At 39.1% G+C, this 14,954-nt stretch overlaps 1 protein-coding gene across 1 annotated transcript; it reads right to left on the reverse strand.

Moving 5' to 3' along the window:
- Positions 1-3,897: 3,897 nt before the first annotated feature.
- LOC147913295 (defensin beta 4A-like) lies at positions 3,898-9,466 on the reverse strand. Its single transcript, XM_087418236.1, has 3 exons — positions 9,409-9,466; positions 5,216-5,230; positions 3,898-4,022 (listed from the first exon to the last, which is right to left on the reverse strand). Exons 1-3 carry the CDS (start codon positions 9,464-9,466, stop codon positions 3,898-3,900), a joined length of 198 nt encoding a protein of 65 aa, XP_087274362.1.
- Between the last annotated feature and the right edge of the window lie 5,488 nt (positions 9,467-14,954).

The raw sequence follows: 14,954 nt of genomic DNA on the forward strand, positions 1-14,954 counted from the left end.
CCCTGGGGCACGTTCCCACTTCCAGGGCACTCATGCCAGGCTGGAAAGTGTTTGTGCATGTACACAGGGCTGCTGGGGGAGCGGAAGGAGTGCTCACCTATCTCCACAACTTCCTGGAGGGCCAGTCAATCCCTCCTCAGATGTATAGCTGTGTATATCTCTCAGGCATCCTGTTGTGCTGTGTGGGCTTCCTCTGTTGGCCAATGAACATCCACTTAATTGTAGTTCAAAAAGGGGAGAGACAAAGGGAACAGTTCACTAGCCATGTTACTGATGTCTCCACAAGTCTTTTTTAAAAGAAGTGCTCACGTGTCTTGATGTGTCACCACCCCAAATTGTCCTATAGTTAGATCTTTACAGTATTTCTTCAGTTGTTTGTCATTATCTTTCTGTGATCAAGTGTTTCTCTTGCAATTCTCTTTAAAGCAACTATGCCTCTGTCTTAGATTCCCCAAGTGGCAGATGTTGGGAAGAAAAATCCTATAATCCCAAGAGGGTGGAGATTTATGCAAAGTAGCTGACAATATCCATTTTTGTATAGGTCCTCTTGAGGAATTAAAAAATATCAAATGGTACCTCTAGAACTTAAAATACAATATCTGAAATAAAAATCACAATCAATGGTTTTAACAGTAGATTGGCTATAGCAGGAGGAGAGCTGAGGATTAGAATACAGATCAACAGAAAATTTCCAGATCAAAGCACAGAGAAATAAAACAATGGAAAACACAGAAACTAGCCTAAAATACATGTAAGGGCTTGGTGAAGAGATATCATTTATATGCAATTCTATTCCAAGGAGGAGAGAAGACAGAAGACAGACAGCAAGAATTCTTGAAGGAATAATGGCTGAAGACGTTCTAAAACCAATGAAATACGCTAGCCCATGTAACCAAAAAGCTCTGCAAAGTACAAACAGGATATAGACAAAGAAAACTATACCAAGACTTATCACAGAAAAACCCTGTTCCTTGGAGAATCTCATCATTTGTTTAGACATAGTTGAAAAAACATTATGTGCTAATTTTGTAAGAGTTAGCCAGTTTAACTCAATAAACAAAATGAACTAGCTGCAGTGTTTAGCATACTGTCTCTTTTTTTCTCATCATACTTCAGTACAACAGGATAGGTGTGATTTTCTTCTTTTAAGTCATAAGTTAGTAGGTTTAAAGAGTTAGAGTGAGAGGCAGGTTGACTTGGTTGGAAAGCAGTCTGCCAGTACCCCAAATTCTGAGTTTATCCTGCTTTTTTTAACATCCAAATTAAATAACTCCATCTCCCATCCCTTATACATTCAGATAAATATTCAGATGCTTTTCAGGAGTCACGGAGCATATGTTCAATATATTTTGTCTAACCACCTACTTACGGCTTTTCCATAGCCTTCTCTGGCCAATTCCACCACACTCCCTGTGGTCGTTGCCCTGTTGCTTCATAGTTTTGTACCAAGTATGACTGAGGCTCTCGCCTATTTCCCAAGATTTCACAATCACATAGTCACTGAGCAAATCAAGATTGTGTCAACATTTGAAGGTAGTGATATGTGATTACTATGTAGAAGTGGCAAAGAATAAAATTGGAAATCTGAATGCAATTGTGAAATAGAATAAAGGGAACCTGATTTAAAATGAGGTTGAGGGTTAGTAACTAGACTTTTGGTGGTGAACATGATGCAGTCCTTACAGAAGCCAACATAAAATGATGTACAACTGCAATTTCTATAATGTTATAAACGAATGATACTCAAATAAAAAGAAAAAAGAAAGAAAAAAAAAAGAAAATGAGGTTGAGCAGCCAGAAGGGGGAGCTTTCACACACAGTTACAGGAGGAACTGTCAGATACAGACCCCAACGTGAAGAGATGTACATTGCTTCCCCAAAAGAAATGGACTACCCCAGCACCTCAACCAATGAGATCCATCACTACCCTGATCTCTCACTTTCAACCAGTGGACTTTTGTTCAAAACAATCCCTCTCACCTCTCTCTTTTTCTCTATAAATTAACATTTCTCTCCTTTGTCTGCTGGACTTGCCTACGGCTTTTGCTATAGCTTGCTTATCCCAAATTACAATTCTTCTGCTATTCCCTAATAAATCCATTTTTTTGGTGAAATAACTGGCTGTTTTATTTGTTTATGTCAACACACTCTTGTTAAAGATTTCCAGCCATTCTTAGTTATTAATCTCTCCAGGCCATGTCTTATCATACTATAGACACACATATTCCTTTTGGGACCAAAAACTCCTCTCATTTTTAATCTTTGATTCCAGGTGGAAAAGCAAAAAGTCTTATTACTTTTAGAAATGTAGAGCTACTTTGCTCTTACTTGCTTTCATCTGTGTTTTGCAGATGTACACAGGTATCTTGCCTTTCAAGCCAAAATTTCCATTAAGATATTTTCTTAAATAGAAGAGCAGTTTCTCCCTAACGAATCATGCCATCCCCCTAGAACACAGAAATGAGTAAGTAACACACTTACTATGAAAAACTTCATCTCATCTATACAGTCAAAGACATATACTTCTAGGCATCAAGAGGGTGATACGTCTATCATTAATAAAAATGTCATACATTATTAAAAGTAAATGATTACATCAAGACAAGACTGAGGTTACTGCGAGGCCAGTGAATTGGAATTGTCAATTAGAGGATCAGATCCTGTCCTTGTTTAAAATGTGTATTTTTTTGTTTGTTTATGGGATTTTTTCCCATTTATTTTAATTTAAAAATATTGCATTGTATTATTTTTCTCAATTACAGAATTTTTTGGCAGGCCTTTACATTTTGCCAGTGAGGCAAGTCCTTTGCTCTCCTAATCCTAGTCTTGGCCCCATTATCAGGTGTCTCTTTCTGGATAAAGATACCTTTATTCAAACAAGGTGTTATATCTCTTTTCACTTTGGATTCTCAAGGAATCCCGAAGGGATTATTTTGGAGCTATAGAGATTTACCAAGAAGTAAATTATAGGTACTTTGAGTGAAGACTTATTGTAGAGAGACAAAGAGCTGCTTCCATATACAGGCTACCCCAACAAACACTATATTTAACTACCAAACTCTCCCAAGGAAGAGACAGCAGGTAGAGGGCAGCATCCCCATTGTTGCCTGGCCACCTGTGGTCTCTTTCTTTGGTGTTCAGTCCTCTCTCCCTGTGTTCCATGCAATATTGTCTTCATCTAATCATGCTTTCAGTAAGGACTTGTTTTCCCACAGCAGGTACTTGCATTGCATTATATCCACATGGAGAGAAATGTTTCATCCAACTCAGCTTTGTCATCCAACTGATAGTAATTTATGAAGCAGTGTCTCCCCTCAAAGACCAGGACATAAATGAGTAATACAGAGTCTGCACCATAGAGGTTCTACAGCCCCAAAGAGAATGGGAAGTTTGTGCTCATGTGCACAAGGCAGGGCTGAAAAAGAAGCCCAAACCATAGGAAGTGAGGAAGTGGCTAACAAAAAGGAGGAGGTGCTCCTCCTTGTGAGGATCACTTATGGTTTCCTGAAGGCAGGACGTGGTGTTCCTGTGGGGACTGGAGGAAGGAGGTGCATGAATGATGAGTGATGGGGGCTGGTGAGGGCAGGAAGAGCAGAGTGCACCTTATAGGACACCACAGGCCATAATTGGAGAAAGTCAGGTGACCATAACCGTGAAGGGCACAAGAGGGTCCCATCATGTTGGCCCTGATGGTCTTCATGGGAAGCTTAAAGGGGCATCCTCAAGGATTTTGGAGAACAGCCTGTTTGATCAAACACAGCTCAACAACCACAATGACCAGAAGATGAGGTTCTTTGTCTTTGAATAAAGCAGTTTAATGGTTTAAATTTTACATGTCTTTGTGAAGGGAGCAGTTTCTGACTCCACATCTGTCACAGCAGTTTCTCCACTTTCTTGTTACTTTCTACTGCAGCATACTGCCCCAGGGAATCCACAGGTGCCAATTTGTTTCATCCCTGAAAGGCACCTATGTAACAAGTAGAAGCCTCCATTCCTAAGGCACCTAATAAGATTTCCTATGCCTTAATATAAGCTAAAAGGAAAATTAAAAAGACAAAAGAGTGTCAGAAACCAAAGCACCGAGTCAGAAAGATGCACTGCATCCCCTTGAGCAAATCCTCAGGGCTTTCCTCCTCAAGGCTGTGGTTATTCTGTCAGGTAGTAAGACGTGCAGTTTTCAGGCAAAGACAGGCCACAGAGGTTCCAGTGTGGCATTGCATTTCTAGAACCAGAATGCTGTGCTCTGTGGCCTAGTGACTGAGATTTGCTGAGGGGTCTGTGCAAGTTCAGCTCCTCCAAGGGAAAAAATCTCCTCAACACTGTGCTAAGTTGGTTCCCACACACAGGCCAATGGTTACAGCTGGTGTCTATTTTTATTGTTTTCTTTTTGAAATCATTTAATCAATGAAGTATCTCAGGTCAGAAGGGAGAATAAAATGCAGCTTAAAGGGTAGGAATTATTTAATGAGAAATTAATATCTAAGTAACACAGTGGAAAATAACAATGGTTAAAAAAACCTTCTGTAATATTTTTTTCTAATATCGGAGAATTATCTCAGATGTGCTCTGGGTCTCACACATCATTCCCTCACTCCCTTCATTGCTTCGTTCTGTCATTTCCGTCTTCTTCATTTTCCTGTTGCCCTGTCTCATTTTCACTTCTCCTTCCCTCCCTTCTACTACTACTCTGAGTGTTGAAATATAGCTCTAAACAAAAGTGATAAAGTGAAGGTTTTCAATATAATTTCTAATTAACAGCTATCTCAATTACCAGCCTCACATTTTCTCTCTCCCTCCATCTCTCCACCCCTCTTTCCATCTCTCCCATCCTCTATCCTTCCTTCCTTCATTCTCTTTATTCTCAAATATTTTAGCAAGCTTGTTTCATGTCCTGAGGGCTTGGCTTAATAATTGTCAGATTGGAGGTCCCAAAATATGGTCAGACAAAATGCGATTGCGGGTCAGAGAGAAATGTGGATTGCACTCAGGCAGCTAAGGGTCCTGCCAAGCTGCCACCAGCCTCAGGGGAATTACATTGGCCATTAAAATGAAAATTATGGTTAGATAAGATCATTTAAAGAAGTGCACTTAAAAGCAAAAACTTCAAAATTCCAAAATAACCTCATTGAAAGTTTTATTGCAAAAAAGCCAGTGAAAAGTAAGTTATACAAGGTACTTAAAGAAAAAATATACTAGATCCTGACTTTAAAGAAACCCCCATAATCTACTCCTAGAGATAATGAGACCTTGAGAGTTTTTCTGGGAAACTGCTACTTTAAGGATGACTGAAACTGTTCAGTAACTCCAGGTAGTTACTGTTTGTCCTGACTGAAACCTGATAAGATATTTCAAAGGATTTAGCAATTTATGATCAGAAATTGAGCCAAACGGGAAGCTGATGTTCAGAGTCTGATAGGAGTTTTCTTTCCAGGCCTTTTTCCATAAGTTAAAATAAAACTAAGCATCCTGTTTATAATTACTTACTTCTTAGTTTTTACTAAAAGTTAAGGTCTGTAAGGCTTAAAAATTCTAATCAGTATATGTGATTGAAACAACTAAAATTAATAAGGAAAGCATCTTTGTATTCAAGGAAAGTAAGATGTATGTTTTCAGTAAAGATATTATAAAGAATGGAAATATTTTTGTTTGTTTTGTAAAGAAAGATAAATTCATCCTAAAGTATTGGAATGGAAAAAGGAAGGCAAGGCACAAATTCTAAATGTAAAACAAAAGTTACAGAAGGTTGATGGATGTAAAACCATGAGGAGTTTTGTACATGGTCAAATTGGCTAAGATTAAAATCAATTTAATTGTATAAATAAGTTTTAATATCAGAAGTCAGCTGGTACAAAAATTAGAATTTGGCTTTCTCTCTTAAAAGGGATAGTTTTCTTAAACTTTTAGTCTGCTCTTGATTTTAGAGGAGAAAGAGCTTATAAAAGAGTTTTCTTTACCTTCGAGTAAGTCTACCTAAAAGACAGAAAATCTGTGTTTTGTTGAAATAATTTCCTATGTTCAAAAAGACAGAGGCCTCTCTATGAAGGTTTTTGACTGTTTCAGTTATGACTTTGATTGAATGGATAACTAAGCACTGTTTCACAGCGACCGTTGCTTCCCAGTGACAAGATCACCACTCCCTTGATCATGTTTGACCAAATGTTTTAAAACCTTTTGATATTTTTGACAAGTTCCTCCAAATTCAGATCCTAAATGAAGTCTTTCTATGGACTTAGGAAAAAAGAAAAAGGAAAAATTTCTCTGAGAATTGTCAGAGGGCCCCTGGGACTTCTCAAATAAATTTGTTCTCTCTTCCTATAAAGAGAGAGATACTAATTAGGTTTGTTTGGTATGCTAAATTGCACGGGAAGCATGGTCAAGTAAATGATGATAAACCTTCTTAGGTTATATTGAGTAGGTAAATGTTATTCACTATTTTGACCTTGCTTCCAACATCACAAGAGGAAAGACAATGACTGCATTCTGTAATATAATTCTGTTTATAGATGTGTCTTACTTAAATGATAAGCAAGGACATTATCAAGCTGGATAGGCTGTCCAGCCTCAAGAATGCCTGCCACTTTCTATTAACACTGCCAAACCAAAAATCATTTCATTCTATAGGCTCAAGAAATTTCCAGGGAAGAAAAGAAATAAAGGTGGCAACAAAAGGGAGAAAACAATATGTTTGGAAACTTTTCCCCACAGTTGCTCATAAAGCCTATACTCAAGCTATATGCACAAAATATAATCTAGGGAAACTATTTCATGGATCATAATGCCACTTTCCCCTTCCTAAGGGACACTTTGAGTTATGGCAATTGGACTTTGTCCAAATGCCACCATCTCAAGCATACAAATATATCTTGATCATGACCTATATGTTCTCATATTGGGTTGAAGCCTTTCTTTGCAGAAGAACAATGGCTTTAGGTAAATTATTATTGGAAAGGATAATTCCTGCTTGGGGAATTTCTACCAAGTTACACAGTGACCAAGGAACTCCTTTCACTGGAAAAATAATTAAATTTATTTGTGATGTTTGGCCAATAATACATCATTTTAACTAATGGCATGATCAAAACTCAATTGACAAAGCTTTCAGAAGCATTTAATCTCTCCTGGCCAAAAGTTATTCTGCTAGTGCTCCTCAAGCTTAGATCTATACCCTTTGGTAATATTGGCTATCCCATTTTGAGATGATAACTGGATGGCCTATGCAATTAGATGAAGAAATGTATGAACCAACTTTGCTTAAATGAGGTATCTTAATTACTGGCGAGGTCTCATTGAGACATTTAAAAGAAATGAGAGGTTGGTAGCTGATTCTTCTCACAGTGAGCTTCTTGGGGACAAAGACCTTAAGGACATGGACTATAACCTGGAAGAATTATTTATTGGAAGAGGCATCAAATAAAAGACTTTCTGCAGCCCTGTTGGAAAGGACCATACCAGGTACTTTTAACCAATTCATGTGCTGGAAAATCACAAGGCATAGTCTCGTGAATTGACGTTTCTCATTTAAAAAAAAAAAGAAAAATTTCTTCGCCTGAGTGGGTTTCAGCTCCTATTTCCGATACCTGACTTCAAGTGACCAATGCAAATATCTCCAAACAAGGATGAGAGGTAGAAGGCATCTGTTGTAGACAGCTTTCCCAAAACTCCAGAGCAGACCTGTATTCCCAAACTTATATCTCCTCATTTAAACCTTTGTAATGCTTTAACTGTATACCTATTATATAATTGTTCCATTTAAGGTTTCAGAATACTATCAAAGTTAAATAAAGTGATCGATTTGGAACAGACAGTTTTCGAGGACCAGGGATTTAGTAGGAGGTTCCTAATGGAACTCAATCACCATGTGCAACACATCTCTGGCCTTGGCTACTGTCTGGATGGCAACAACACTGCACCCTGAGCTTCCCTTGGAAGCAGGGAAGGATTCACACTGAGCTAACACCAGTTGCCAATCTTCTTCTCTTTAAGGCCAGGTGGGTTCCTTCAGTGTTCCACTGGTATGGCCACCTAGAAGCTATATTTGTTTCTTCCTTGGGGTAGAAGATGTCATGATCATGTATAGAAGACCTAACTAAATTTACTCAACAAGTCCTCAACAACAGTCAAACAGGAATAGCCTTATTAAATACTGAAGTTTCTTTAAGGCAAGGGCTCCCCTTCAAAATAGAATGGGATTATATATTTTAACTGCATCTGCTAAAGCACATGAAAAAGCAGGTAAATGTCTTAAATGAATCTTTTATAATTGTAGACAATGTGAGTATAATGAGTTATGTAAAAGCACGTGTATAATGTTTATACAACAACCTAAAATTATGTAACCTGTGAAATGCTTCCTCAGGTCTGGCTCATAATAAACTGACTCAAATTTTGATTTATAGATTTATTATGGATTATTTGCATTCACAGCCTCATATATCCTTCAGCCCCCTTCATTGTTTCCTTCCATCATCATTTCTGCCTTCTCATCTTCCTTGTAGTCCTGTCTTCCTAATTCATTTTCCCTCCTTCCCTCTCTTGCTGCTACCGTTCTAAGTGTTGGAATATAGCTGTAAACAAAATTGATAAAAAGAAGGTTTTCAATATAATTTCTAATTAACTGCTATCTCAGGTCCCAGCCTCACATTTCCTCTCTCCCTCCATCTCTCCATCCCTCTCTCCACTTCTTTCTTCCTCTCTCCTTCCTTCCTTCATTATTTTTATTCTAGATCCATAATGCCAAGGATAAAATAAAATTTTATTTTATTTTAGGCATCCAATTTTAAAAGAGACTGTCTCCCAGCTGTGAACTGAGAGTAGGGCTCTCAGGGGTGTGCTGTGGAGGATCTCCTGGCCGCAAAGACAGAGGCACAGGGGTGAACTCCAAGGGTAGATTCCAAAGTGCAGGCTGGGCTTTGTTATTCTCTGGGATTCTCCATTACCCAGAGCCTCAAGCCTTGAACTATAGATATTTATACAGTGACATTCTGCACTTCTGTCCTTGAAGAACATCAAATTTCTTGCTTTTATGAAAAAAGAAGAGTCACCTAACAGAATTGTCCTCTGTTATCCAGCAGTTTTAGCATGTAGAGCATCAAGGAGATGAGATTTACAAGCTATCTGGCTCCTTCAGGTTCTCTGAGAAAAGGTTGTGAACTGCGCAGTAAGCTTCTTGAAGTTCTTTCATATTAAAGGACAGGGTACTTGCTTCTCATAAGCCATCCATACAATCTATTTGGTCTAAGAATGTATGTAAAACACAGAAGAGGGAGAAGGGATGGAGATAGGGAGAAGGAGAAGGAGAAGGAGAGAAAGAAGAGAAAGGAGTCAGAGAAGGAGAGCAAGAAGGAGAGAGAGAGACTCTGTCCTATTCTTTCCATTTGTTCTGCCCTCGGTTCCCCTGGTCCATGTTACCTGGACCAGGCAACAGGAAGACAAAGAGGAATCCAAAGAGGAGATAAATGATCCTCATGTTGATGGCTGGCGAGCTTAACAGCAAGCTGACAATGGAGAGGAAGCTGAGATTTGTACCTTATAAAGGTTTCAAGTTACCAGTAGAATTTATTATTGGCTACAGTGTTAGTAATTACAGGATTAACTTGAACATCTTACCTGGTGTGGCTTTGGAATAGCCTTTGGAGCAGAAAGCACACGCTGTCACTCACACTCAAATTAGGATGTTTAAACTCCCAGAAAAATCTCTCCTGCCTTTGTCACCAGGAACTTCTTCCTGTCGTGCTCAGTTGAGGTGTGGCATCGCTGGGGTGAGGGGCCAGGCTTGTCTACTTGTGGGGACAGATTTCCCAGCACTCATTTGCCTGCCCTGTAGAGCTTTGAATCTGCTATCTTTGTTTTTCCTGAGTCTGAGGACAGTCTCAGGCCAAACTAGGAACTAGTTCATCTAAGTCCATCACACCTGGACATATTCAGGTCTGGGGATGAAGCAGGGCTTGCTTAAACCCAACATTCCTAGAGGCAGTCATGGTTTTTCACAGCACAAGGAGGGCTTTGGGCACTAAGGGAAGATGGACATTGTGGGCCTGATCCTCCCCAGTTTATCACGAGATGGTAACATTCATGAGAAAAGTCTCCTAAAATTTATCATCATGCCAATGTGACTGATGATGAGAAAGATAGGTGTTCTATTAATCTTCATCAGAGAAAGAATGGGAGGATGAACTTGTGACTAGATGCGTCTCCTCAGAGTCTAGGAAACAGAAAGCAAGGACAACACTTGTAGCCTCACTTTACTCAGTAACTCAGGCAGCATTCAGGGCTACATAACTCCCGTGCTTTGAGAGCCGGGAGTTGATTTCCTTTCCAGAGATGTCAAAGTTAAAGATCTAGCTTGCCATTTGGATCTTATGCTGAAGCACTGAGTGGACCTCCAAGTCCTCCACACTCTTTCCCTGTTGTCTGCGGATCCCAGTTTTGAAGGAGCCCATAGAACTTCAGGCTTGTGTGAGGTTTCCCAGTGTCACTCAGACCCTCGCCACTCCTCTGAAACCCAGCAAAACATACAGTGGGAATTGACAGAGCCCTGTGCCCAGTGCACAGAGAGGAGGGTTTTCTGAGGGAAAATTAATTGAATTAATCGTGATTCCTTTCTCTTTAGCTCTAAATGACATTTGAGAGAGATTTACATCCATTTATATATATATATTATAATTATCTGTAGATAACATATTTAGTTATTTAAGATCTTTGTAGCAAAAAACCCCTGTAAGACAGCGTCAGTTTTGATAAGTGCTATAATACAACACTGGAGAAAGAAGCAGAATTTAGTCATGGTCTACCGTATTTCTTCATTTCAATGTCATATTTTCAATATCCGTGGCTTGTAGCAGGGAAGAGAATTTTTAAATGACAGCTATTGATGCTATTGTGTAGGCAAGACCAGTGAGGACTTTCCACAGGAGGAAGTTTCTGATGGGGTGTGAGGAGGAGGGCTGGGCCAGGATGCTGGAGGAAGTTCTAAAGGGTTTCCCATCCAAGGCTCTAGGTGTACTCACCAGTGGGTCATGTTCCTTGTCATGACTTTGTTTCCCTGTGTGGCAAGCAGACTTGCATTGAGGAGCATGTTCATCAATCCTGACCTTAAAACTGTGTCTTCCAGGGGAAGTAAGCATAGGGAAAAACTGAATGTGAAAGATAGCGTAAATAGACATCACTTGGTATCACGGGGGATTGGTTCCAGAGCCGACCACAGATACCAAAATCCATGGGTGCTTAAATCCCTTAGCCAGCCCTCTGAATCCACGGTTGCACATCCACGGATACAGGGGGCCAACTGTATACACTCTGCTTAAAAATCGTTTTTAAAAAATATATAAATATATTTGCTGTATTTCTTTCACCTTTTAAAGGAAGAAGAAAGCATTATGGCACTTCAACCCAATTATCTCAGCATGCTTTCTTAGGAAGAAGCAAAAGTTCCCACATATGTCAAAATGCCGTTTACATATATTTAAAAATGACAATAATTACATAATATCATTTAGTATCTAGTCAGTATGCACATTTCCCCACTTGCTCCATGAATGTCCTTTATAGCTGTTGATTTTATTCCTAGTTCATTTTTGAAATAGATTCACACATTGAGTTAGGTTGTTAGGTCTCTTTTGGGTAAGCATTGTTACAGAAATACCACACTTTGGCAAGGCACTTTGAAGAAGTTGAAGTAAGTTAGCAGTCTCCATCCTTTTCAATGTTTGATAGCAATCCCGATTCTTACTGGTTAAAATTATTGCTATAGAAGTAATACATCGTCATTTGAAAGTTCACCCACAGATGAGGGTTAATTTTCCCACAATCATTTTCCAACTCCAGAAAACTACCAATAATATTTTTTATAAATATTATTGACAGACAAATTCTGTTAGTTTCAGGTGTACAATAAAATGATTCAATGTTTGTATATGTTGTGAAATGATCACACTAGTAAGTCTAGTTAACATCCATTACCAGATAGTTACGTATTTTTTTTCTCATGAGGACAAATTTTAAGACCTCCTCTCTTAGCAACTTTCATATACACAATTCATTATTATTAACTACAGTGACCATGCTGTACATTACATCCCTGTGACTTATTTATTTTATAACTAGAAGTTTGTGCCTTTTGACCCTCTTCAACCATTTCTCCCACCCCCCACCTCTGGCATCCATCAGTCTGTTCTCTGTATTTCTGAGTTGAGTTCTCGATTTTTCTTTTTGTTTTACATTCCACATATAAGTGAGAAAAGACTGTATTTGTCATTCTTTGTCTGACTTATTTCACATAGAACAATGCCCTCACAGTCCATCCATGTTGTCACAAATGGCAAGATTTCCTTCTTTTTTTACAGCTTAGTGGTATTCCATTGGCAATATATACAACACCTTCTTTATCCATTCATCCATCCATGGACACTTAGGTTGTTTCTGTATCTTGGCTACTGTGAACAATGCTGCAATTGTCATGGGGTGCAGATATCTTTTTGAGTTAGTGTTTACATTTCCTTTGGATAATAGCATTTTTTTCTGTATACTTCTTGCGCTTTTCAGATCTCAGTGCATTTATGAAGGCCCTGTTAGATAAGAATGTAAAATTCACCAGAAATATGAAAATCATTGTGGAACATATCACCCATGTGTCACTGGGGAAGACTATCCAAAGCTGTAGTTAGCATCAGCATGGTTGCCTAAGGACATAGGGCTGAGTTTTCCCAACATAAATTCCTGAGATTGCAGCTTCTTCTTTTCCATGGGCATGTTCTAAGGGTGAATCCTTTATGACTATGTTTTTTCCTGGAGACAAAGCCTAGGGGCACCTATATCCATCAAAGGTAGGGTTATCATCTTGCTTCAACAGGAGAATGCATGCCAGTGAAACCATGGGATGCCTCACAGAAATCCAGAGATGTAGATACTATAGGTTTCAGGGAAGTGTTGAGTTTAGATAAAATACAAATGAATTAGTAGTTTTTACAGGCTCAAAGCAAAGCAAGACTGTGTATCAAATGATTACCATCAAGCCTGGGCTGAGAGGGAAACTTATAGCCTTGTTCCTTAAAGAAAAAGAATTGCTGTGTCCCCAAACCCCTTTTACCCATAACCGAGTACAAAATTGAGACAGTGTCTCTGTGGCAAAGTGGCTCAGTTCCCCAGGAAAGAGTGGCGTGTCCCATTCCTATAGATACAATTTTGAACAGTGAAATCTTTCTCATCTACAACTTTACAAAACAAGGTTTCTCAGCATGGAGTCCTCAATGTTAATTAACAAAAGCAGTTTTTACTGGTTCCCATCTCTTGTGGCCAGGACACGCTTCACAGGTTGTGGCAATCGCACAGGGACCTGCTCTCAGAAGGGCCCAGTACTTGGTTTAATGCTCTGCTGCCATGACTGACATTCCTAATAGCTTTTTCTTTGAGCTTGTGTTTTGTGAGTGAAGTCCAGGGGAACAAGGCAGCCTGCAGCTGGGCAGAGCAGATGCTCAGGGTTCTTGGGCTCAGGCACACGGACAGCGAGGGCAGTGTGTGTGGGGACCGTTGGGCCAGCTGTCCAGACACCCACATCCTTGGATCAGCCTGGGCACCTCGGGGCTGAGGGACAGGGGTTTGATCAGTACTGACAGAGATGATCACAACCACAGCAGCAGTGGCCTGGGAGGTGGGAGACAGGATAGTCTCCATGTGGAGACATCTGTGCCCGTCCATCCTCAGAGCCATTCCTGGCACATCAGCATGGATATAACCTACAGGCCTGGTGCTCTGGATCAGGAACTGTAGGCACTCTGGCAGTAAACTATTGTCAATAAATTATTGCAAAATAAGAACGTGCACTTGGACATTGCAAGAAAGCATCCCAGGCACTTTTTAGACATCTTCCAAGAGTTCTGAATTCTTTAAGGTGTTATCAGGATTAGAAATAGAAATTAAATATTCAAAGATAGTTACATTCAACAGAGAAGAGCAGTCTTTACATATGAAGCTCCAGATGAATCAGTGATCAACAAGGAAGAGAAATTTTCTATTAATTTCTCCTTGTTATTGATGACAGCAGTCGAATGCATAAACAGGAGTTCTTAATTAAATATAAATCATGAAACCACCTTCATTTTCTTGTGGGCCTCCATGAGTTACAGGAAATGTCAGAAAAAACATCAAAATTCCATTGCATAAATTTACATTTAAAATTAAATTCAAACTTACCGGAAACGGATGGTTGTAAAGAATTCAATCATTTTGTAAAAATTGTCTCACAGGAATCACCAGCTCTATAGACTGCAAAAAAAGTTTGAAATAAAAACAGAATCACCAGCTCTGGATGTACAAAATTTATATTTCCAAATAATGTCTCCCAATGTTGTCCTAGTTTACAGAACACTCAACTCCAAGAACAGCTGCATCAGCAGAGTCTTTTCACAGTAAAAATGAAGTTGCATAAAGTATAAATTCTCATGATCTAAAATGAATTTGCAGAAAAATGATCCGGAAAAAATTTATGATCAATCAAGATATCCCATTTGTCAAGTTTATTATTTATTATATTAAAATCTGGGCACTGAGAATTCTTTTTGCGATATGCAAATGTACGTTATTTCTGTATAACTATTATTCCTATTACACTTTGTAAATAATAAAATGTTTTTTAAAGAAAGCTTTATATCTCTGTGCCTTTTAACAACACTTCTCTTTTCCTGCCCTTTGAATGAGGTATCCCACATTTTTATTTTGCACTGAGCTGTGCTCAGCAGCTGGCAATGCTTATGGCCAGTTTTATACAAATTATCTCATTTAATTCTCATAAACACACTGGCCAGAAAGGCGTTATCCAATTTTACAAAATTGATCCTGGGAGCTTGATGGGTTAAAAGTCCTGTCCAAAGCCACAAGCCACCAAGGGGAACAGATGTAACTTGGAACAAAATGAGCCTCTCCTCAAAGACCATGCTCCTAACAATCCCCACACCCTTACC

The sequence above is a fragment of the Ceratotherium simum genome, chromosome 28 (genome assembly GCF_057802395.1).
Source record: "Ceratotherium simum simum isolate JZ-2026a chromosome 28, ASM5780239v1, whole genome shotgun sequence".
Classification (NCBI taxonomy): domain Eukaryota; kingdom Metazoa; phylum Chordata; class Mammalia; order Perissodactyla; family Rhinocerotidae; genus Ceratotherium; species Ceratotherium simum.

Coding starts and splice junctions, on each gene's coding strand:
- LOC147913295 (XM_087418236.1), bottom strand. CDS start 9,466: ATGAGGATCATTTATCTCCTCTTTGGATTCCTCTTTGTCTTCCTGTTG.